This window comes from Anabas testudineus, chromosome 14 (genome assembly GCF_900324465.2).
Source record: "Anabas testudineus chromosome 14, fAnaTes1.2, whole genome shotgun sequence".
In the NCBI taxonomy this organism is placed as follows: Eukaryota; Metazoa; Chordata; class Actinopteri; order Anabantiformes; family Anabantidae; genus Anabas; species Anabas testudineus.
The window spans coordinates 118,628-144,994 of record NC_046623.1 but is presented as its reverse complement, the minus strand read 5'-3'; the positions used below and the strand labels follow the sequence as shown (position 1 = coordinate 144,994).

General features: G+C 40.7%; 1 protein-coding gene across 1 annotated transcript in view; it reads left to right on the top strand.

The window, feature by feature from the left end:
- The window catches only part of LOC113169574 (angiomotin-like), a 39,778-nt gene extending 13,956 nt beyond the window's left edge, over positions 1 to 25,822 (top strand). The window contains 13 exon segments of the mRNA XM_026371098.1: positions 2,869 to 2,997; positions 2,999 to 3,030; positions 3,033 to 3,430; positions 4,976 to 5,120; positions 6,866 to 6,958; positions 7,386 to 7,400; positions 7,403 to 7,530; positions 16,003 to 16,152; positions 16,603 to 16,799; positions 18,859 to 18,987; positions 23,593 to 23,822; positions 23,914 to 24,168; positions 25,689 to 25,822. Of these exon segments, the coding sequence (XP_026226883.1) occupies positions 2,869 to 2,997; positions 2,999 to 3,030; positions 3,033 to 3,430; positions 4,976 to 5,120; positions 6,866 to 6,958; positions 7,386 to 7,400; positions 7,403 to 7,530; positions 16,003 to 16,152; positions 16,603 to 16,799; positions 18,859 to 18,987; positions 23,593 to 23,822; positions 23,914 to 24,168; positions 25,689 to 25,822 (2,035 nt within the window).
- The last annotated feature ends 545 nt before the right edge of the window (positions 25,823 to 26,367 follow it).

Sequence of the window (26,367 nt, the reverse complement as noted above, 5' to 3'; positions counted from 1 at the left end):
ATAATCTTTAATGATGACTGCAAGAGATTTTTGATTGTGCTGAACTGTACTTTAATCCTTGGATAACGTTTTACTTTGACTTTACTTTTTGTTCAGTATATTATTCTCATTTTCTATGAATATGTATTCCAGTATAAGAGGTGTAATTCGATTTTGGAGTTTAGCAGAATAGTTTTCTAGAAGACTGAAAAATTTGTACCTTTATTTGATAAAAATAGGCAAGTCAAAAGTGCAGGAACCATTCTTCAGTAATACTTGAATCCATGCCAACTGGGAGAGGAGTTGATCTCAGACCCTCAGACATAGAAGTTTCTTGATGGAGATTATTACTAATCAGCACAGTGTTGTATAGAAATGACAAACGTATAGTACCCTAAATGTTGTGTTTAGTACCATAAATGTTAAGTCTTTAAATACATAGTTGCTAAGTAGAACTAAACAAGAACAACAAGAACTAAATTACTTAAGTAAAACTGAATTTATTTTGCAATAAGCAAGTTGAAAATAATAAAGTTGTAAAATGATACACTGCCTGGCCAAAAAAAGCCTTTTGGATAATCACAGCAATGATTAATATATTTCAACTGACGATGCAATGAGGTCAAGTCAATAACTGAATATATTGGATGACCAGGTTTTTCCATCACTGGTTAGTGTGGTGGTAAGATTACTGCCTTCCATGTGGTACTGCCTACCCTTGTAGGTTGCTTTGGATAAAAGTGTCTGCCAAATGACTAAATGTAAATGTAATGTAATTCCGTTTGTGAGTGGTGAGCGAGCATAAGATATAAATTTCACATATGGACTGGCCACCACAGTTCATTCAATTTATATAGCGCCAAATCACAACAAAAGCCATCTCAAGGCACTTTACATTGTAAAGTTTAAGACCTTACAAATATAACTGTATATAGAATTATATAGAAAACCAAAAATCCAACTTGAGCCAGCACTTGTGCTAGTGACAGTGGAGGGTAAAACCCCCTTTAAGAAATATTTGTGTGACTTTTTTTCTTGCCAGGTAGTGTATTATGTATGAGCATTTAATGGTTTCCCAATAGCAGGTGGTGAGAACAGAGCCTGTTGGGCCTGTTTCACACAAGACTGTTTACCTCAGAGCAAATCAGATTCAAACAGACATGATTACTGCAGAATTTTGTTCATCAGAAGGGACAAGTTGGAACATGATCTGCTTGGTGTTGATTATACTGCTTTTTAGGCTAGGATGTTTGCTCTGCAAAAAGCCAGTTGATAGATGGTGTTTTTCCTGCTTACTCAAAAAGATGTGTCAAACAAACAGCAGATGAAACATACTTTGCTATAGCGTTTTTAGGTTAGGATGTGTTTATTTAACAATTTGTCACATTAATCACATTAAAATTATCGGATGTTGTCTCTTGGGAGACATGGAAACCTCATTATGATACCTATATATGCAACCAGGGTATTCTCAAGGTATTCTTCTGGTATGCCTTGGAGCTACAAAGGCTGCGTTTCAAAAAAGCATGAATGCTTTTGGAGTTAATATTGGCATCTCTGTTTTCTGGGTAAATTACTCAAGGGATCAAGCTGACACATACAGAGGGTTATGGCCTGTTTCTTCTTTGATCTTTATTCAGCTTTGTTACTATCTGGGGTACTATAGAACATGCTTCTTAAAACGTGCTAAGGTTCATCTGTCTAATCAGAGATGTGAATTTTAGTTTGAACTGATCTAACAAAACCAACAAAAATTCTTTGTAAACAGTGGTCAAAAGGAAGAAGGACTAATATCACACTAAGACATATTGATCTAGCATGACCACTTATCCACTTCATGTGATATTGTAATAAAGGCAGATATTATAAAAAATCACGTTTCTTGACCAGAAGGTGGAACTCCATGTGTAGTCCCACCCTAACATGTACAAAATTGTGGTCCCGCCCCAAAACTTAAGGCTGCAGGCAATTGTGAAATGTTGTCTAAACAAACTTAGAATTACCACGTTGTGGTTGTATGTCTATACTAACCAGTGTAACTAGTGTAGTTTACATGTATGTCCAGACCTATATTCTAATAGTGTTATGCAGGAGCGCATGTTTGTGCGGGATGTAAAGAAATTCATTCCATGGGTTTCTGAAAGGTTGCATTGATGAAAACTTGACCTTTGACCAAAGATCTAATCAGTTTGTCCTTGACCCCAAAAGGCAATTTGTGCTAAATTTGTAGAAATTCCCTCTGGCTGTTCCTGAGACATTACATTCACAACAAGAACTGAATGAACATGAGGTGCCAGCGACCTTTTGCCATCAAATCTAAACCGTTACTTGTGGTAAATTACATGCATTACTTAGATATTGCCTTCACAAAAATTTGGTGTCTGTTTAAATGGACAGATGAATAACCCAAAAATATAATGCATAATTTCTGTGCACATCACCTGAATAAAACAGGACAAAAGTGTTCTGGAGCACCATGCATCAAGCACACTACCATGAAGTCACGAAAGTAAAGCTTAACATGCAGATGTGATTTTATTAGTATTCTATGCTCAAATATGCTTAATGAATTGTAAATCAATAAAAAACACACAAAAATAAACAATAGCCCAGGAAATAGCTAGCTCTCTTAATCAGCATATTGAGTCTTTTGCTTTCTCTGTGTGCTCCCTTCTACCCAGCAGACCCTTGGGCATTTTATAACAAGCTTATTAATCAATGCATTAAGGAACAGATATACATTGATCATAAAAAAAATCTCAGTATCATGAGGTTTGAGTAGAATCATTATGAGGCTTTTCTCTCTATGAGAACAATTCATGAATTTAAGTGAAATTGATGAGAAGCAGTCAGGGTTGAGGACCATGTAACCAATTGATCTTTCCTCAGGTCCAGTAAGGAGGGTTCTGTTCACTACCAGAGGCCCATACATCAGCACAGTCCCACCTCCTCCATCACGTCTGTGGGCTCCTTGTCTCGTGCCCAGTCCTCCACACTCAGCAATATGCTCAGTGCCTCTCTCCTCCCATTCCTCCTTTCCTCACCAAAATCCCATAGCCAGGGAGAATCCATCCCCAGCATGGGTCCACGCAGTCCGCAGGGTCTTGGCTCCCACCATGCAGGTGAGCCCATCTCCCCTGGGCCCATTTCATCAGCACCACAGAGAGGTCATAGTTTCCTTCATGACCCATATGGCTCCACCACAAGAATGCATCAATACCAACAACAACAACAGCCACAACAGCAGTTACAAGGACCGCCACTTTCTCAGCCCCAAGTGCCAGTCCAAGTTGGACATTTCCCCCTCCCACACTCCTATTCCCATCTGCAGGGAGAACCCTTTGCTATGATGGCACGCGCCCCCCAGATGGTAGACATGCTGTCAGAAGAGAACAAGATGCTGAGGCAGGAGATGGAGGTCTTTCGAGAAAAAGTCACCAAGCTGCACAAGGTAATATCTTCTGCAGAAGCCCTTTAAAGTATTTAAAATGTTCACTTTCATCACTAAACAAAAAGCTTATGTGTACATTGCTTTTTATTACTGTAATAGTTTCTTCTCTTCATATTAACCACAAAGAGGTTCCTTGTAAAAGTGATTTCTCTGTCCCAACATTTTTTGTTGGGACAGAGAAATCTCTACTTCTTTCTACCTAGCTGGTACTCAAAGCATTTTACACTGCATCTCATTCACCCATTCACACACACAAGCACACACACACACTCACACACCGATGGCAGAGCTGCAATGCAGCTGACCTGACTCACCAGGGGCAACTAGGGGTTCAGTATCTTGCCCAAGGACACTTTGGCATGTGACATGGCAGCCGAGAATCTAACCCCCACTCCTGTGATTGGCAGACAACTGCTCTACCTATTGAGCCACATTCCAAAGTGTCCTTGGCAAGATACTGAAGCAAGTTGCCCCTGGTGAGTCAGATCAGCTGCATAGCAGCTCTGCCATCGGTGTGTGCGAATGGGTGAATGAGACAGAGTGTAAAGCGCTTTAAGTACCAGTTAGGTAAAAAAGCACTATATAAGTGCACACCATTTACCATTTTAAACCACTCTTCACTTTAGCAGTTAGCAGTTAATAGTACACTCTAGTGCTACACACAGCATAACAGCACTGCTACAAACAAGTTTGGGCAAACTCTGCATCTAATTAACAGGTTTAACACACATTTAAAACTGCACTCTTCAACATGTAACTATCAATATATTGACTTTCTCTGTTAAGGTTCTATGATCTATTTGTTGTATATATGATGTTAACTTCTTTGAAACAGTTAAAAGACAATCCATATGGTAAATGGTCGGCACTTATGTAGCACTTTTCTACCTAGCTGGTACTCAAAGCGCTTTACATTGCGTCGCATTTCACCCATTCACATTCACATTCACATTCACACACCGATGGCAGAGCTGCCATGCAGCTGACCTGACTCACCGGGGGCAACTAGGTATTAGAGACTTCAGTATCTTGCCCAAGGACACTTTGGCATGTGACGTGGCACCCGGGAATCAAACCACCAATCCTGTGATTGGCAGTCAACTGCTCTACCTATTGAGCCACAGCTACCCCCCTATGTTACCATTGCAGCAGAATCTTAGAAGAGGACATGTGGAATGTGGTAACTTTACAAAATAAGACAACCCCCTGTGTTTCCTAACAACCTGTCACACAGTTCCAAAGATCATTTGAAAAGTTGAAGACTGGGGCGACTTCCTTCGAGTAAGGATGGTTTACACCATCTGGATCTGGAGACTCACTGGTTTTCTGTTTTGGAAGAATCTGCTAACACCAGATGGTGAAATAAGAAAGTCAGAATACATTGTTGTTTGTTGTATGCCTTTCTGTAAGACTTGTTTTGACATATCAGTAGTATTCAATATTGAAATACAGCAGATAATATTTGCAGACATTTGCATTTAAATACGTTTGATACTTCACCTTCACCATTGTCACCCTGTTTCATTATCCTGTGTTTGTGAGCAGTTGGAAACAGAGATTCAGCTGGTATCAGAGGCCTATGAAAACCTTGCCAAGTCCTCCTCCAAGAGGGAGGCCCTGGAGAAAACCATGAGGAACAAGCTAGAGCTGGAGGTGCGTCGGCTTCATGACTTCAACAGGGATCTAAGAGGTGAGAGAGCAAGCATGTTGAAAAAACATTTGGCATCCTGTATGTTTGTGTTTAAGTAGCTAGTTAAGCAGCTTCTTCTTAGTTGCAGGTTCTATTACAATTAAAGGGCTGCCCCCACAGGTTATGAGCCAAAATTAATGAATTGTAGAACCATTATTAAAAACAACTGTGCAAATGTGAATAAAGTGCACCTTTCTGTGTCTGAATGACAATAAAAATAAAACTGAAATCTTGCCAAGGCACACACATACAAGTTCATTCAAGATTCAAGATTCAAAAAACTTTATTAATCCCTGAGGGAAATTGTTTTGCCTTATAACAATTGTTCTCAACACATACAGAAAGAAAAGGAACCACAACCAGGAAAGATCCAACATCAACATAAATACACATAACCAATAACATCAATACAGAAAAAAATGTGTTCAAATGTATTTTTACTATAACTAAACTTCACTGAACTTCACTGAATTACACTTTTCAGTGTAAGGTTTAAGACCTTAAAAAATATAACTGTATCCAAAATTATATAGAAAACCCAACATCTTTGAGCAGTCTAGTTGGGATGGGGTCTAAGAGACATGGTTTAGATCAGGTGTGTCTAATCCCGGTCCTCGAGGGCCACTGTCCTGCTAGTTTTCCTACTATGTCTGCCCTACCCGCTGCTGATTACCTGAATCAGGTATGATTTTTTGTTAGGCTGGCTAAAGTGCTAAAAAGAAACCTAGGGTTATTCATATTTCCCTCTTAATTATGAAAATATGTGGTTTTAGGATTATAATGTTATGAAACTGGCTTTCCAGGCTAGTTCTCCTTTCCAGCTTTTGCAATGTCTGCTTAAAGCTATGGATTTGTGAATTGTACCATGGATTGCTCCATGAAGAGCTCCGGAGTACAGACATTTTCTACCTATTTTACTACCTTTATGGCTGTAAGGAAACTATACTGGCTCACAGAATTTTACAGTTATTGAGCAGACAGACAACATATTGAGAGAAACACAGATATGTTCCACTTTCTAAGCAGGTCGTTTTGTTAGTTTTCACTTTTGTACTACACAATCGGATATGTAACATTGTTCCTATATGTAACCAGTATTTTAGTGTATGGAACAAACTCTGAAACAGCTTTAAATCACCACAAGAATATTGGTACCTGTTGAAAAAAAGCATACTTAGCTAGTCAAGTTTTCAAATGACTAGCTGTATCAACATATATGCCATAATGTTTGCTGCCGTTTTATCAGTAGTTATCCAAACATTCAAAAGTTGACAAAGAAATTCCAATAGTCAGTGATGATCAGACTCAGGTTAGTCTCTTGTGGCAAAATGTCCTCCAGACACATACAGAAAGAAAGAAAGAAAGTATGTAACTCAAGTGGTGCTCCCAGCACATATATCCCTAGCCTTATTCTGACTTTTAAAAACAAGGAGGCATTCCTCCATGATAAACAAAATAAGGATTTCTTATTTCATCCAGTCACTCCACTGATTTCCTTTCATTGTTAAAAGCTGTTAATGTGTACTGTCTACATGCCCAAGGAAATCTGTTTTCCAGGAGAAGTCTACCGGAATGAAAAAAAAAACTACTACTCTCTTTAACACTTATACTGAGCTTGCAACTAGTTGTTACTTGTTACACTACAGCAAGCTCAGTGAGGTGTCTGAACTTTATTTCTCCCGTAATGTCTGTTAATCACAGCAAAATACATATAAACACCACTTAATTTTGTCTGTGTTTTAAAGAGCGCATGGAAACAGCAAATAAGCAACTCGCGGCTAAAGAGTGCGATGGCTCAGAGGACAACCGCAAAACCATCTCCCAGCTTCTTGTACAAAGTGAGTACCCCATACAAATAGGCATGGGCTGGTTTTCAATTTCAAGGTATGCCAAGGTTTTGAAAAGCCACGGTTTCACAACCGCAAACCATTTCTGTTGTACCAGCTTTTTTATAAGATTTGTCAAAGGCAAAGTACTGTCTCTCTCAGGTTGTGTGCAGTGTACAGTGTAACATGGCCCCTGTCTATCCATTTGGTGAGAGGCGAAGGAAGAAGTGCTGCACTTTTCCCTGTCCAAGTACACAAAATCTATGTACACATGTATGGGAATTTTTCAGGTACAAAAAAACAAAAGACAGCCACAGCATAGAAGAGGAAGGTCATCTAATAAACAAGACCATTTTGCTTAGAGTGGCTGACGTAAACATAAAAACAAGAGCAAAAGCATTATTTCTATGCATGGATTATTGTGCTTTTGTGTGTTCAGACAAAGAGACACTGCGTGAAAGGAGAAGCTGGAGATCGAGTTAAATGCCCTGCGCTCCACCACTGAAGACCAGAGGAGACACATTGAGATCAGAGACCAAGCACTCAACAATGCCCAGGCTAAAGTGGTCAAACTGGAGGAAGAGGTATGACCTTCACCTGTGACTCCTACTGTAATTTTGTTTTTTTTGATTTGGGTATCTTGCTTGCTATATGCCATCACAGTCTGTTACTTATAAGATAAGATAAGATATGATATGATAGACTTTAGTTTATCCCACAATGGGGAAATTCTTCTGTAAAGTCTACAGCAGCAAGGTGACATTAAATAGGACAACAGTATAGAAAAGCAGTATTGAGTGGACAGCATCAATATTAGCTATACAAGAAAAAATTAAATAAATTGCAAGACATCCATCCATCCATCCATCCATTTTCTACCGCTTATCCGGGGCCAGGTCGCGGGGGGAGCAGCTTAAGCAGAGATGCCCAGAGTTCCCTCTCCCTAGACACCTCCTCCAGCTCTTCCGAAAAACCTCCCCTACCAGGCGTCCCGGAGGCATCCGAAACAGATGCCCAAGCCACCTCAACTGGCCCCTCTCGATGCAGAGGAGCAGCGCCTCTACTCCGAGCTCCTCCCGGGTGACTAAGCTCCTCACGCTATCACTAAAGGTGCGCCCAGCCACTCTACGGAGGAAACTCATTTCGGCCGCTTGTATCCGCGATCTTGTCCTTTCGGTCATGACCCAAAACTCATGGCCATAGGTGAGGGTAGGAACGTAGACTGACTGGTAAATCGAGAGCTTTGCCTTTCGGCTCAGCTCCTTTTTTACCACCATGGACCGGTACACTGACCGCATTACTGCTGCTGATGCACCAATCCGTCTGTCAATCTGACGCTCCCTTTTTCCCTCACTCAACAGGACAACGTCATCTGCAAAAAGCAGAGATGAGATCCTGTGGTCCCCAAAGAAATCCTGTCCATAAAAGTAATGAACAGGATCGGTGACAAAGGGCAGCCCTGTCGCAGTCCAACGAGCACCGGGAACAAGTCTGACTTACTGCCGGCAATGCGAACCAAGCTCCTACTCCGGTCATACAAGGACCAAACGGCCCTTAGCAAAGGCTCCCGAATCCCGTATTCCCAGAGTACCTCCAACAGGATGCCACCAGGGACACGGTCAAACGCCTTCTCCAAGTCCACAAAAACACATGTAGACTGGATAGGCGAACTCCCATGAACCCTCAAGCACCCTGGCAAGAGTATGGAGCTGGTCCAGTGTTCCACGGCCAGGACGAAAACCGCATTGTTCCTCCTGGAGCCGAGGTTCAACTAGCGGCCTAATTCTCCTCTCCAGCACTCTGGCATAGACTTTCCGAGGGAGGCTGAGGAGTGTTTTCCCCCTATAGTTGGAACACACACTCCGGTCACCCTTTTTAAAAAGAGGAACCACTACCCTGGTCTGCCAGTCCAGAGGTACTGATCTCCACGCGATGCTGCAAAGGCGTTTCAACCAAGACAGCCCTAAAACATCCAGAGACTTAAGGTACTCAGGGCGAACTTCATCCACCCCTGGTGCCTTGCCACTGAGGAGCTTACTGACTACCTCAGTGACTTCGACCAGGGAAATGGACGAGTCAGCCTCTGAGTTCCCAGCCTCTGATTCCTCAACAGAAGGCGTGTCGACGGGGTTGAGGAGATCCTCAAAGAATTCCTTCCACCGTCCTGCAATGTCCCCAGTCGAGGTCAGCAGCTCCCCACCTCCAATGTAAACAGTGTTGGCAGGAAACTGCTTTCCTCTTCTGAGGCGCCGGACGGTTTGCCAGAATTCCTTGGGGCAGGCGATAGTCCTCCTCCATGGCCTCGCCGAACTTCTCCCAGGTCTGAGATTTTGCCTCCGTGACCACGCGGGCTACGGCACGTTTGCCCTGCCAATACCCATCAGCTGCGTCAGGAGTCCCACTGGCCAACCAAGCCTGATAAGACTCCTTCTTCAGCTTGACGGCTTCCCTTACTTCCGGTGTCCACCACCAAGTTCGGGGGTTGCCGCCGCGACAGGCACCAGAGACCCTACGGCCACAGCTCGGAACAGCCTCATTGACAATGGAGGTGGAAAACATGGTCCACTCGGACTCAATGTCTCCAGGCTCCCTCGGGACCTGGTTGTAGCTCTCCCTGAGGTGGGAGTTGAAGACCTCTCTGACAGAGGGTTCCACCAGACGTTCCCAACAGACCCTCACAATACGTTTGGGTCTGCCAAGTCTATCCAGCTTCCTCCTCCGCCACCGGATCCAACTCAACACCAGGTGGTGATCAGTTGACAGCTCAGCCCCTCTCTTCACCCAAGTGTTCAAGACATATGGTCGGAGGTCAGATGACACAACCACAAAGTCGATCATAGACCTCCAACCTAGGGTGTCCTGGTGCCACGTGCACTGATGGACAACCTTATGCTTGAACATGATGTTCGTTATGGACAAACTGTGACTCGCACAGAAGTCCAATAACAATAACGGGTTCAGATCCGGGAGGCCGTTCCTCCCAATCACGCCCCTCCAGGTATCACTGTCATTGCCCACGTGAGCGTTGAAATCCCCCAGTAGGACGACAGGGGGATTTCCCTGTCATTGCCCACTTAAATTGCAAGACAATTAAATTAAATTACACACCGAACAACGATAATATAACCAGTTAACACCAGTATAAAAACAAATGACAGAAACAACAACAGCAACAGCAACAACGAATGAAATACACTGTGTAGGTACATAATTTGTCACTGTAGTACTGTGTTGTATAGTCTGATGGCTGTCGGGTGGAATGACCTGCGGTAGCACTCCTTTTTGCACTGTGGCCTGAGGCCATCACAGTGTCATAAAACATCCTTAGCAGCTGTCCTTCGCAGCGGTCTGCACACATCAGTAGACCTCAGTCTATCATAGGTAAAACAAATTTGGATTCAGAGGTGTGACAACCAAGCGCCAACCCTTACTGAATTTGATTAACAGAATGCATACAGTACTCCAAAATCACAGTGGTGTCTTAATTAAACAAGAGTGCCATTAGGTGCAGACATTCTGAGATGCAAAGTGAGAAACAGATAAAAGCTTCATCTCGGGTAAGGCGTACTTAGATACTACCTAAAGTTTAAGAATGATCACAACAACTTCCCCTCATTGCTGTAATTAATTTGAATTTGTGCATTGTGTTTGTATGCCTCCGCTACCCAGTGAGTTTTTAGTTTATGGTGTATAAACTGTGCAGACTTGTATTCTATTAAGTCCAAGCAGATGTTTGTGCCAGACCTTTACAGAGAAATTTCTTCCAGGCATTTCTGACGTATAGCATTACAGAAAATGACATATGGATGGTGTCCTGAGATATCTCCTCCCAGATCTAGACCCAGGGCATCACTTAGCTCCCGAACAGTGTGGGATGCAACCTGGCAGTGTTAATTTTGATCGAAATTTAAAATGTATTTCTGTCATATTTCAGTAATTTATTTTCTCTTAGTTTTAGTCAAAATTTAGTCAGTGAAAGTTAGTTTTTGTTTTAGTCATAGGTTACCTTTCGTAATTTGTAGCAGGTAAAGACATTCTTATTAAATATTATTGAGAATGAAAAATAAAAATAACAGAACCATTTTTTATCTTTACTAGCACAATTTTATCGTGCCACTCTGTAGCCGGGCTGACAGCAGTTGGATATGCAGACAGATGATAAACACAAAGTCAGTTATTTTTGTGTTTTGAAATAAGACTGCACCATAACAAAGTTTGGAAAAAGTCTTGTGAATAAGTGTGAATACTTTCTAGATGCACTGTAAAGTGGTTAACATCACTTCTGCCTTTTCCAGCTTGTGCTGATGCATTTGTCCTACACCAAACTGTCTAAAGATGGAAGAGAAACAGATGACAATACAATAAAGTACATTTACATTCATCAAAGTCAAAATTTCTTCAGCTTCTGTTCTGTCACGCCATCAGCATCATTAATTTGTAATTGTACATGCCCCTGTTATACTGTAAATACCATGCATATATGATTATATTTTAATATAACCACATAATACAACTGAACATATTCAGAAGTTTGTATAAAACATAACCTAATTGTTCATAAATCTGTATAATTTTATCATTAGCAGGCTATCGTATCATCACTTAAACATTAGTAGCAGGAAGGTCTGGATAGGATTTAGACAGATACCAATTAACCTCAGAATGAACAAACTGCCTGATTAACAGCAGTACTGTCAGCACAGCAAAGGTATGTTCACCTGCAGCTGTTATAGAACTGAAACTAAAAGCTGTTTTCTTCATGGACATTGGGCTGATTTTGAGAGCTGTAATTTCATATGCATTCATTAATGTTTATAATATCACTACCACCTGTATCAGAATGCTATTATTTGCCACCTCATGACATCTTCATGATATCTTCTTTGTTAATTCTAGTTTGTTTTAAACTGCTTATTCACTGACTATAGGACTCAGATTCAGAACATATACCAGTTATTTCTATGGATTTGGTCCATATTATAGCCTAATGTTTGCATATATAACCAGATCATATTTGACTCTTACATAATAGAGTAAATAAAACATTAACACAACAATACAAAAAGTTTGAAAATGGCGACTTGTGTAAATATCCTTTGACAGTCTGTCCGGTGTTTGCTGAAGTGTTTAATGTAAGGGCTTTTGGTCATCAAAAGTTGTGTAACAGTGGTTTATTGGGAACCACTATGACTTCTAAAACCTTTATCTTAACAGTGCCATATTGTCCAATTATAACATTTGGCTGTCATACTGCAAGTCTACATGTGGTTTCCAGTTTCCAACAGTAGAATGGGAGGCAGGGCCTTTAGCTATCAAGCTCCTTTTGTAATCGGCACACACTTTGGGTTGTGAGATTAGCCCTGTAGTTGTGCTTCTTTATGTCTCCCTCTCTGTACATTTCTGCAGGTTTCCACTGTGGAGTAACTGCCCCTAACAACTTTGCCAGTGTTTTGTCTGTTGCAATTTATGGCGTTAGATCATTGCACTAGTGCATGCAAAAGCACAAAGTGAAAAAAATGAACACTGCAGGTTTTACATGTTGCACGCATAAATATCCCACTCAAGAGCAAAGATGTGACACTCGTGAGCACAGAATATAGAGTTGCTTGTTTATTATAATATTGTACTCAAATTGTTTTTCGCCCCTCTCAAATTTCCTTTTCCATCTCAATTAGATGTTTTTTCTTGCGCACCAAGTGGCTTACGCTCAGCTGTTCTCTGTGCTTGACTGACAGTTTTGGGCTTGTGGTTTAACAGAGAGGTGTGTATTGCAGGGGGGTGGGGGCTGGCCGCAGCCAATTTTATTGGCTGAAGGTTTTGTTGTGGGGTCTGCCTGGACACCGAAAGCTTCTCTCTGAGGACCAACACCACCTGTGTGACGATAAGAAATAACACTGCACTCTGCTACATGAAGACTATGGAAAATTACATGTTTACTGGCCTAATAATGGTAAGTGTTCAATTTGCATGACACAAAACAGATGCTCCTTAATAGTTGTGCTGCTAAACCAGCCAAGACTTCCATTTTAATGTTAAATTATGCCAAGCATTACGTTTGCTGCTTATCTCTGGATAGATCAGTTGTTAATAATGTTAAATATAAATGTGACTATGAATCTGTACATAGTAACAAAATCCAAACTTTTTGTTTGTTTGTTTCCCCTACAAGCGGAGGAGATTAGGAGTTGGCGACATGTTTGATCTTATGAATATAATACACCAAAATGTTTGCCAAATGTTTAATTGCTTACATATTACTTTATTAACATTGACATTCTGATGATGTGACCATATTGTGGACTGTGACACAGCTGGTCGGGTAGATTCAGATGCGGAAACATATTTTGAGTTTGGAACCACACACAATTTTCTGTATCACAACCCTCTTGCCACATGTTTGAGTAAACTGTACAGTATCTCCCACTAAACAACTTGCTGTAATGTTGATGAACTAGTGTTATATAAACAACGATAATTCAATTAGTTGGTGTTAGTGATTTACCTGACAGCCGTGGTCATCTCAGATCAACCTCCATGGTTTGGCACACATGAAACACAGAGTAGTTGCTGAGTTTAGCCACAGTAATGTGACATATACTTTTAGTGCCACTGTTGCTTCACAAATAGTAAATGAATAGGTAATGATCTATCTATCTATACTGAGCTGCAGTAAAATGATTAAAAAGATGTAGTTGTGCAGTCACACGAATGGGTGCTGATGGTGACAGTAATTACCCTTGGTGGAACGTACTGTATCATTTAACATTTAACATTATCATATAATTATTAGTGCATTTTAAAAGAGCAGTATGTGTTAACTAATTGCTAAATGCTATAAACAAACTAAAGATAAAACTCACTCAATGCAAAAATAGACTTTAATCTCATAGTCATATTAGTAGTAGTAGTCATAATAGTCTCATTTGCTAAATGTTAAAAAATTGAGCAAGTTCTGGTGACTGTGTGTGACAGAAGCTTGTTTAAACTCCAATCAGCTCCTCCCTTTGCCAGATGCAGGCTTTCTGCTCAGCAGTGAATCGCATCGGCAGTGGAGAGGAACATTAATGAACAATAATAACTGATTTCCATTGACTTCACCCAATTCTTAATGTCAGGACTATTATATATTTTGATGTATATAGTAGTATACATCAAGTAATTATTTAACTTTATTCTAATACATTGTCAACAGAGTGTACCTAAAAATATAGTACAGTAGTTTTATTAGACATGCTCATGTTACAATTCCCCCTTCTGCCCCTGTCGGGTTGTTCTGTTTTGTTTTTGTTCTGTGTCTCACCCTCCTGCCACACACCCATATATGAACTTCCTCCACTTTCCACTGAACTCCCCGGACTAGGCTCAGTTCACCTGTGCACTCCCTCTGCTTTATAAGCACACCTCAGTCCTCAGTTCATTGCTGGTTTGTTGACATTATTCATGCTGTTCATCGCAGTTCTCTGGTTAGTTCGTTTTGTTTCTTTGCTCGCTCCATATCATCCTCCACTCTGCTCAGTTCGTGTGTTCGTTTGTGTGTCCGGAACCTCTGTTTTGTTTGTTAGTTGGAAGTGTTTGTTTGTTTGTTTGTCCGTGAGGCACCAGTCTGTTTCTGTTAGCATGTTTGAAATGTTTGGTCTGCGTTTAAGCAAAGTTTTTTAGTTGGTACTTTGTCCTGTTAGCTTTGTCTGTTTTGTTCTTGTTTTCCTGCCACGAGCAGTGATTTTCGTTTGTTACTTTGTATTTCTATTAGTGAGTTGTCGTTGGTAATTTTGTCTAGTGAATTATTAGTTGGTTCTTTTGTAGGTTTGTCAAGGTTTTGTTTGTACTTTGTAGCACCGTGTGTTCGGGTCTCTTTCTTTTGATACTTTGTTCATGTTTGTTAGTTTCCTGTGTCCACTGACGTTTTTTGTTAAAAAATATATCTTTTTTGTTCTTACTCGTTCGTCCCGTCAGTCCCTGTTCGTAACATGCTCATATCCTTATTGTCTACAAATAATATTTTAAATGTATTTTAAAATCCTACTTATTTCTAATGTGGTGGTCATGCTCTCTAAAGATCAGCATTGGCCATGTCAGTTGACCTCTAATAATGATGACAGAGGAAGGTTGGTGGATTAAAGTCTTGTATGTACACAAGAAAGCCATATAAGCTCCTGAGCTTATCCTGCTTATCTATAACATTGCTGGATGGAAAGGAATAGAAAAAAGCCCTTTTTGAGGTGATGTTTCACCACTAGCTTAGTGATTGTGATCAGACTATTCAATAGTTTCACTCACACACACGCGCGCACACACACACGCGCACACAAAACCATCAGCTTATACACACCTCAACTGTCAGTTAAGCACAGACAACAGCTGAATGTAATCCACTTGGTGCAGGAGAAAAACTATCAAGGGGTGAGGGAAAATGACATCTGAGAAGAGAAAAAGACAATTTGAGCCCAATATTATGATAAACATACATGGAATTCTATATTCTGTGCTCATGAATGTCACGTTTGTGCTCTATATTAATGCACATGTTAAAACCTGCAGTGTTATTTTTTTCACCTTGTGTTTTGCACACTCTAGCCATAAAAAGCAACAGACAAAATACTGGCCAAGTTGTAAGAGGTAGTAACTCTACATTGAAAACCTGCAGAAATGTACGGAGAGAGAGAGATACTACATTCAACAAGCTAACCGAGGAAACAAACAAGACAAAACTCTCAGTGCTGGTAACACTTACGTCTTCAAAAAGTGAGGTCTGTCCATGCTTTGCACTTTGCTGCTGCTGCTGTTTTGCTGTTTGCAGTGTGAATCTGCTGTAGCAAGGAAAAACTATATCGGACTGCTAGTTTGCCAGCTGTCATGGGCGGTGTTTGGACTGAGCCTGAGCAGAGATTGGGTCCTTGAGACTTGACAATATACAATTTGAGCGCAAACTTTGAATAGACCATTCAAGGACTGGTTTCTACTAAATCAGAAAATGTGATTTTTTTTTTTTTTTTTTTTTGTGTGTGTGTGTGTGTGTGTGTGTGTGTGTGTGTGTGTGTGTGTGTACACATGCACAGCTGAAGAAGAAGCAGGTTTATGTGGAGAAGGTGGAGAGGATGCAGCAAGCTCTGACTCAGTTACAAGCAGCCTGTGAGAAAAGAGAACAACTCGAGCATAGACTGCGTACCAGATTAGAGAGAGAGCTGGAGTCACTTCGCATGCAGCAGGTAACAAACCATAAAATGTATTAAAATTAAAGACACTATGAGCATGTGCACTTTGCATGCAACAGGTAACAAACCATAAAATTGATTAAAATTAAAGACACTGGGAGCATGTGGGGATGACTCTACCCATTTCAATATAATTGACAATACTGTATACTAAAGTTGTTACACTGTACCAAGTCAAGAAATGCAATACCAGCATGGAATAATTTGCAAATCATTTAAACTTTATATTTAATTAAAAAAATAATAGTGACAAAGATCTAAGAATATTTTTAGTCATCCTACTTATGGGGTGGTTCTGTGACAACTGGATTTGCTTAAAGTTCCTGAAAACCTTTACTATTTAGTTGAATCCTGCTTTTTGATTTAATTTATTTTTATTTATTAAATTTGTGAAAGTGTTATTTTCTAATTTTATTTTCTGTCCCTTCTGTTTATTCCTTTCAGCGTCAGGGAGGCTCCCAAAGCAGTGCTGCAATCCCATCCGAGTTTAATGCCACAGCGTTAATGGAGCACCTAAGGGAGAAGGAAGAGCGAATCCTAGCTCTGGAGGCTGACATGACCAAGTGGGAGCAGAAGTATTTGGAGGAAAGCGTAATGAGGCAGTTTGCCCTGGATGCTGCTGCCTCTGTTGCCACTCAGAGGTATGTGTGCATTTTGATCCAGACGACACAGCAGGGGAAAGTTGAGAAAACCTCCACTTTATCAAATATGCTATTACAATGTTTAGTAAAAACTGGGTGGGAACCATTCAGGAGCATCTCAATTCCCCCAGATACTAAAGCACAGTCTGTTTACTACATGACATCAATTACTTTTAAACAAAACAGACTTGTCCAATCTGTCACTTATATCTAAAATCCCCAAAAAAGCGGTTGTTGCGACTTGTAAAAGAAATTACTTGTATAAAGACTTCCAGTGAGGGTTTACAACATGGTATAAAAACAGCACTAGTCAAAGTCATCCTGTTAAAGCTTAAGTCTGCGGTAATATTATGAAAGACTCCATATTGAGTAGATGCACCTTTGGCGGCAATCACAGCATGGAGTCTGTGTGGATAGGTCTCAATTAGGCTTGCACATTACATGGACACTGGAATTTTATGCCATTCTTCTTTGCAAAACTGCCCGAGCTCTGTCAGATTGCATTGGGATCAGGTGTGAACAGCCCTTTTCAAGTCCAGCCACAAATTCTAATTCTAAGGTCAAGGCTTTGACTCAGCCACTTCTGAACATTCACCTTGTTGTCTCTGTGGCTTTCGCTGTATGGTATGAGTCGTTGCTAGAAAACAAATCTTCTCCCAAGCCGTAGTTGTCTTGCCAACTGAACAAGATTGTCCTCCCAGGATTATCCTGCCGCATTCATCTTACTCTCTACCTTAACAAGCCTTTCAGGGCAAACTGCCGAAAATCATCCCCACAGCATGATGCTGCCAACATCCTGGTGTATTTGTGGTGATGTGCAGTGTTTGGTGTGCACCAAACATAGCGTCTTGCTGATGGCCAAACAGCACCATTTTGGTCTCTCAAGCCTTGTAACTTCCTCAGAGTTGTCATCAGTGTGTTAGTAGCCTCTCTCACTTGCACAGTCACTCAGTTTGTGTGGACGACCTATTCTAGGCAGATTTAGACATGTGCCATATTTCTTCCATTTCTTGATGACTGATTTCATTGAACTCTGGGCGATGTTCAGTGCCTTGGAAATTTTTTCATATCCATCCCCTGACTTATGCTTTTCAATTACCTGTTCTTGCCCTGGGTTAACTGCAAGTGACTTGGAGTGTTTTTTTGTCTTTATGGTGTAATGGTAGCCAGGAATACTGATTAACCAGTGACTGGACCTTCCAAACACAAGTGTCTTTACACTGCAATCACTTGAGACGCATTCAATTCAATTCAATTCAGTTTTATTTGTATAGCGCCAATTCACAACGGAAGTTATCTCAAGGCACTTTACAGTGTAAGGTTTAAGACCTTACAGAGAATATTCTTAGAAAAAAATTATACAGAAGACCCAACAATTCCATTTGAGCAAGCTTTAAGCAACAATGGAGAGGAAAAACTCCCTTTAGAGGAAGAAACCTCCAGCAGAACCAGGATCATAGTGGGTGGCGGAAAGAAGAGAGAAAAGAACAGCAGGCAATAAAAACAACAACAAGCAGCAAGAACAATGGGCAGGTCAACTGGATTCTGGAGATGGTAATCCCCATTTCACTAATTGTCGGACTACTAGCACCAAATATCTGGACCTCTGTTAATCAATCATTTTAAAGGGGGTGAATATTAATGTAAACACGGATTTCACCTTACATATTTTTATTTTTTATTTAATTTTGTTTGTCAAGGTGGCCAACTTTTATTGACCCTGATTTATTCGTAATGCCAATAAAATGATAAAAAATAACAATAGGCACTGTAACTCACCATTACAATCAGCTTCATATCATACAGTAGACTAGTTCAATGTTCCTCCCTTGCCAAAAATTTTAAAATACACAAGTAATTCCTTTCTGTCATTTCCATTAACAATGGGAATGACAGTGTTTTCATTCTACTGACACTGAATAATATGAATTAGGTTGTAATAAAGTTATTACTGTGTGCTGCCATGACAGGGGTGTTATCTATGTAACTGAATGTCCTGATAAGGGTATGTACATTTTGTGGTACTGCAATCTAATAGAGACTCCATCCTGTTTTGCAGGGATACATCTGCAGCAGTGACAAGCCACTCTCCCAGCAGCAGCTATGACACGTCAGTGGAAGCTCGAATCCAAAAGGAAGAAGAAGAGATTCTCATGGCCAATAGACGCTGTCTGGACATGGAAAGCAGGTTAAGCACTTGCCATATACAGTACTTCACCTTTACTGGTCTTGGTTTTAATCATGTCACTATGACGTCTGGAACCTAACTGTAGAAAGATAATGAAATTGTCATGAAATTTCCCAGTGATTTGCTTTATGCTCTCAGGTTTTTGGTTCATCTGTGTGTCTCATGAACAATGTCCTGTTTTTTACATCATTTTGTTAAATGTTTTTTAATAGCATTAATTTACATCTACATTTACTGATTTGGCAGATGAGGAACAAGGCAAGCAAAAATCTAAGTCAAGGAGAAAAACATCAAACAAAGTGCTATCAAAGAAGTCTTTCTGTTTCATGAGATGCAAGTACAAGAGAGAGCAGAGGAAGATGCGGAAGAGTTCAGTTTAAGCAGTTTTTTAAATATTGAAAGTTAGGTCACTGAGCGTGCAGAGTTTGGCAGCTCATTCCACCATCATGGGATCATTTTTGGTCTTTGTTCTTCGTTCTTGTTCTTCTATTGAAAATGCAAGCATTTTCAATAGAAGACAATGCATACATTTTCCATAGAAGACACGACAGCCAGTCCAGCCAAGCACACACACTCTTTATCTACATGCACATGGTATGTAGCATATGCAGAATGAGGCCTTGCATTCAGCTCTAAAATGTGCCATAGTGTGCATTGAACAATGAGCAGAATGGCTTTTTAGAAACAGAGTGCGTTTGCTTGACCGGACTGATTGTCGTGAAGGGGCCATATTAATAGACATTCTTAGAATATTCTCAGAGAGCTCCTAAATTAGCCTAAAAAGTTCTAGCTAGTGGTCCTAGCTTAAGAGTGATTTGGGAAACTTCTCAGAGCAACTCTGAGCTAGAAAAGGACAAAAACCTTTATCTCAACAAGGAGGTCTGGTTGTCCCCATAGATGAATGGATGGGTGGATAGATAGATAGATTCAATTCAATTAAATTTTATTCATATAGCGCTTTTTTACAATTGACATTGTCGCAAAGCAGCTTTACACAACCAAAGAACTGTACATGAACAGTGGATGTGTATGAATCATGATAATCTGATTGTCCCTGATGAGCAAGCCGAGGGCGACGGTGGCAAGGAAAAACTCCCTGAGAAGGCAACAGAAAGAAACCTTGAGAGAAACCAGACTCAACAGGGAACCCATCCTCATATGGGTGATTATATGCTGTGTTAGGCAGCAGGCAGTCTAGTATAACAGTTAATGTCTTTTAAGTTAATGTGGAGTCCAGTTAGTTATTGCAGGCAGACTTGTTCCAGTGCTGGACTATCGAGCATTGAGTCGAGACCTCCGAGAAACAGCTTCTGATGTCTGCCGAGGCCAGGACCGACATCATAGTAGTGTGTAACCAACTTTGCAAAGGGCAAAGATAGATAGATAGAGAGAAAGAGAGAGAGAGAGATGGCTATTACCAGTTTGTAAGTCTGTATCTGGAAGTCCCACAGGATCTTAGCTCGGTCATTCTCAAGCACCTTTGGAGGTGTGTCCCACTTTGGGGCTTCCAGCCTGTACTTGGCACAGATGTTTCTGTTTCTACACTACCACTACCACTTGGTTATGGCGTTCCATGTATGCCCTGCCTGCTAGCATCTTGCATCCCGTTATGTGCTGGATTGTGTCAGGGGCATCTTTGCACAACTTGCACCTGGGGTCCTGCCTGGTATGGTAGATCCCAGCCTCTATTGATCTTGTACTCAGCTGCTAGGATTAGTGCCTCTGTGCTGTCTTTCAGTCCAGCTTTGTCCAGCCACTGGTAGGATTTGTCGACATCAGCCACTTCTTCTATCTGCCGGTGGTACATACCGTGCAGGGGTTTGTCCTTCCATGAGGGTTCCTCCTCTTTCTTCCCTTGCTCCTCTGGAGCCTGCTGCCTGAGGTATTCGCTAAGCACATCATCAGGGCTTAGTTGTTTAATCCTGGATAGTGGCTTTGACGCTCACTAATCCTCGGCCTCCTTCCTTATGCTTAGCATACAGTCTCAGGGTGCTTGGGGGTGAAACCCTCTGCGCATTGTAAGGAGCTTCCTTGTCTTCATGTCAGTGGCTTCCATCTCCTCTTTTGGTCAGCTTATTATGCCAGCGGGATACCTGATGACTTTTGAGGACTTTGTTCTTCCCATTCAGCTGACTTGTCAGGACTTGCCTTACCCTTTGGAGGTACTTAGTGGTTGCTGTTTTCCTTGCAGCCTCTTCGTGGTTACCATTTGCCTGTGGGGTATTTGTAGCTATCCTCAACATCTGCTATCTTGCCTTCTGGTTGTTCTATCCCCTCGGTTCTGACTACCTTTCCTCTCCTTGAGGTAAATGTTGTACTTTGCACTCCAACAAGATATTACAATTAAATCGACTGGACCTCTGGTTCGAGGTGGTGGTGGTTCAGCTGCCTCCGTCCGGGAAATGCCGCTTAACCTCCGACAGGCCGACAGGCAGAGCACATATACACAGGGTCACAAAGAGCCTGGACACCTCACTTATCTTTTTGTGTGTGTGCATGTGTGTGTGTGTTTGTATGTGTGTGTGTGTGTGTGTGTGTGTGTGTGTGTGTATTTATTAACAGTGACAATATGTTCACATCAGACCACACAAGGAACCAGATCTTCTACAATGTTATGGCCATAATCAAAGGCACTAAACACACACACATATATACACACACACACATGTGATACACGTGTGTGTGTATATATTTTATTAGTTATATATATATATTAGCTTGTGTTAATATGGTTTGATGTAAAGAATTATCTTTACAGAATATATTATAAGCTGATACTGGTTGCTGGGCGGTCAATTTTGGCAGCAGAGTTGATTAGCATGTAGTCCACACTAAAAAACTGTCATTCTAATCAAATTAAAGATGTTATGTTAGACCAAAATATCATAACCTCTGATGCTGCGATGACCTGGTGCGTGTCCCATTTAATATATTTAGCACACTGGGGAAGTCTGCTTTGCAAGGTCTGAACATCCTTATACACAGCTATGGAAGTTTTATGTTAGTTTGTCTGACTCTTTGCTGATGGAAAGTTGAGACAGAGAAGTTATCACTGCTGCACTGTTTCATGCCACTATCATATTTTAGTTTCTGGTCTTACAGTGTTACTGTGTTTGGTGGGTGATATAAGCACATTTCTAATAAGATCAAACACAAGCATTATCCCGTCTGTCACTGTCACTCAGTGTTTGTAGAATATTTCTTTTACCTTTCTCCTTTCTGTCCTTTGATCATTTGGTCCTTCCACCAAAGTCCTTCTCTCTGCTCCTAACAGTTTTTTACCTTAGAATCTTTTTTAAAGGGTAAGATGCATTGTGTGTTATTTTTATCTTTGCTAAGATTTAGTCGTAACTTCAAGAGAAAATTCTTAGAAAACGTCATAATTCTAAGAATTTTCTTAGAACTCTTCCTGTCATTTTTACTGGAAGACTCCACTATCTCATTATGTATCACTGAATGTCTCTCTGACATCCCTGCTTGGAAAAGACAAAGGCATCTTCAACTCAACCTCTCCAAGACAGAAGTCCACGTCTTCTCAGCCAGACCTTTAATACAAGACAGCATCAGTTTTCAAAATCAGAAAGGTGAAACCATTTGGACAATGCAAAACAACTCATTGTGCATTGTCTTACTGACGGGGTTATCAGCATGCACTATCAAACCCCTCCATGATCCAAAATGCAGCAGAATTTCTCATTTTTGATCAGCCAAAGAAGACACGTCACTACACTCTTCAAATCTCAGCACTGGCTTCCTGTAGCTGCCGGCATCAGGTTAAAAGAAAGTGGTCAGTACCTGCCTACCTGAATTCCCTCATCAAGATTCCACCATGGTGGATTGATCTGTCCGCCTCTGCATGCTCAGCAGCCTCACTCCTTACAATTTTTCAAAAATCTGCTGAAAACAGAACTATTTTGCAACTTTCTCTGCACTTAAATAAAAAAAACAATTTTGCACTTACAGCTCATGAAATAGAAACAGTTCTTCCTAGAGCAGTTAGAGCAGTTTTTCTCCTTGGCTTAGATATTTTTGCATTCCTTGTACCTCACTTGACAGAGACCCTGTTTGCGTGCTTGCCACATTAAAGACCTGGGGAATTTTAGATGCCTGTCAATACCCTGCATTCTTGCAGCATTTAATTATCAAAATCTAAATTATGCCATTATAACCAATTACTAATTGATTAACAAGTGAACTGAAGATAATATGTGTTTATAATATTAGATTTGCATTTCTAAATTAAAAATTCAAAAAATAATTTTTATTAGTTAGCACTGTTGCCTCACAGCTAGAAGTACCTAGGTTCAGATTCACTGGTCAGCCAGCTTCCATTCTGTCCTCCCACAGTCCAGAGACACACATTTAGGTCAACTGGTGACTCTTAATTACCCATAGATGCAAGTCTGAGTGTGAATGGTTGTCTGTCCCAAAGTATTTCCCCGCCTCACTATCAATGACAGCTGGGATTTGCTCCAGCACTTCTATACCTGTAACAGTCAAATTGGTTAGGATGATGGATGGATACAAGGTACAGTGTCTAGAAGGTACTGTTTTGCAGTAATTGCAGCTCCTCTCTGGTCTTCTCCTTTTGTCTGCATAATCCAGGATAAAGAATCTTCACGCCCAGATCATAGAGAAGGATGCTATGATCAAGGTGCTCCACCAGCGCTCTAGGAAGGACCCCATCAAGTCAGACCTGCCATCTGCCATGAGGCCCTCCAAGTCCCTGATGTCCATCTCCAATACTGGCTCAGGTTTGCTGTCTCACAGCCTGGGAGTCAGTAGCTCGCCCATTGCTGAAGAACGCAAGGACACCAGTTGGAAGGGCAGCCTGGGTAAGAACCAGAAAACTGGGGAAGACAGTCATTTTTAGCTGCTGTGCCTCCTTCACTCTTTTTGAGTAGTGATTTTTCTCTTTCTCTCTAGGGGTTTTGCTCGGTCCCGAATTCCGTACAGAATCTCTCAGGACAGAGTCAATTTCATCATCCCCCTCTCCAGTCCTCCCTTCCACCCCAATGACCACAGGCCATTCAAAGACGGGCAGCAGGGACAGCTGCACACAGACTGAGAAGGGCCAGAGTCAGGACACCAACAAGCCCAGCACTCCAGCACTTCAAAGCATGACACTGCCTGCCCGCCTCTCCAGTCCTAGCCCCATCTACATCCCTGACCGCATAGCAGGTCAGCTCATACTGTCTGTTAGACATGTCTGAGCTCAGATTAGTCAGTGGTTCTGCTTTCACACACACACACTGGAGCCATGAACTTCTCCAGACTTTAAATTGATGGGCTGCATGTAAGAGAGCAAATGTCCACGTTATAGAGAGATCTGAGATCATGCAAGCCCCCTACTACAAAGTCCATGTAATATCCATGGCTGTTGCTAGCAAGTAATTGTCTGGAGTATTCACAGCAAACAGTCATACACATAACATACACAAATAATTTTCACAGTGTGCTTTTTTTTTAAATAATAATAATGGCACACTTTATTGGTCCCCTTAGGGAAATTGTTGGACAGCTGCAGTAGATGATGCTACTGTGGGGTGTCGGTGCTTTGTCCACGGACACCTCAACATGTAGCTAGGACCATAGACAACTTCCCTACTAATTGAGTTACATGTCACCCCATGTCTGTTTTTCACACAATTTCACACAATGTCCACATCTAATTCTCCAGATATAGTCTTCAGTGCAATGTGAAAACAGCTATAGAGTTTGCCTCCAGCTGGAAATTCGTATAATTTAGTATAATAATTTAATCAGTATATTGGGGTGTTAAATAACCAACTGTTCTCTGAGAGTCAACTATTTGACCACATCTAAATCAGATTTAGCAAGTGATTCTGATTAATCGGTGTGAGGTTTAATGTGACGTATAACACACTTCGGATATACAGATTAAGCCTAAAATCCGCAATGTTTGATGTGTGAATAGGCCACCTACACTGCATCTGCTCGTCAATTGTGCCACAGCACGCCATGTGTTACAGTATAATATCTGTAGCACATAGATTCCACTCAAAGCACCCCTGTTGTAGCCCATGTCACAATGCATGGCTGTTGAGAAACAAAACAAGGTTTCAAGCTGCTGTCAACTGTGATTATTACTGTGTGTAGATATGTACTATTTTTAATTTATTATTTTTGCACCAGTAGTAGGCCTCTTTAAATGTATGAATGTTCAGTATATGTGTCTCCAGCTGTTCACATTTTGCTGCTCAAAACCTAAGAACAAGCATCATTGTAACTCATAAAAAAAAAAGTTATAATTAAATTTGGATTTTTTTTAAATCTGTCACTGCCACTTAGGCTGTGGCTCTTACAGCTCTGAGATTCTTGCTTTCTCTGCAGCCATTGTCATTATAAACATTGCTAAACTGTACAAACCAAGCTTTATGTTGCCATTTTTCAGGAAGATTTTACTGTTAGCCCTGCAAGTGAAAGCTTTCTAATGTAATATTTACAGCAACATAGACGAGTATTTGCTGTTAGATCCTGATTAATCATGTTGAAATAATAAATAAATAATTAATGAAGTTGCAGCTGATCAGGGAATATAGATGATATACTCTTATTTCTGCTGTTGTGTGATGAATCTACAGGCGTTTAATCAGAAAATAGCAGACATAGAATTAAATGCAATTAATTTATCAAGTGGAGCATTGCAATTTTTAACTTTCTTTGTCATCTCTGTGTAGATGTGGCAGTATTTCACAGCAGCACCCTGGAACGGAGGCACCCGGTCCAATTGCACACACAGCAACAGGCCCTTGCTCCAGCCCAGTCCACACAACAGGAAGTGGACAATGACATGGTGGAGATCCTCATCTGATCCAGTGACCTTTGAGGAAAAAAAAAAATTATCCGAACAAGATTGACAGCTCCGTCAGAACGACTGTTTGTGTTGACAGACACAAGAGACCTTTTACATTTTTATGTTTACATGTACATTCATTCAAACAAATGAAACAAAACAAACTGGAGTTTTCACACATTTCCTAATTTTTCTCATTGATTCACTATTTATCATTGTTTCAGGAAAACTTAAGAAACAAAAAGCAAACATTATCTCCATTTTTGCAGTTCTAAATGTATGTTAATAACTAGTGGTGACTGGAACTTATATACACATTCAGAGCCTTATATTTATTTTTCTGATGCAACCTTGTAAGATGCCTTTGGCACTTTCTCTCTCACTGTGATGGTGATGGATTTAACTTTGGCAACTTGTGTTTGAGTTTAAATGGATGTTAAGAAGCTTGATAACTTCTTGTAAAGTTGACAATAATAATGAGATGGAATTTACAAAACAACAACAAAAAACAAAACAAAAAAAGAAACAATTGAACAAATACAACCAAAATCCCATTAATGTTC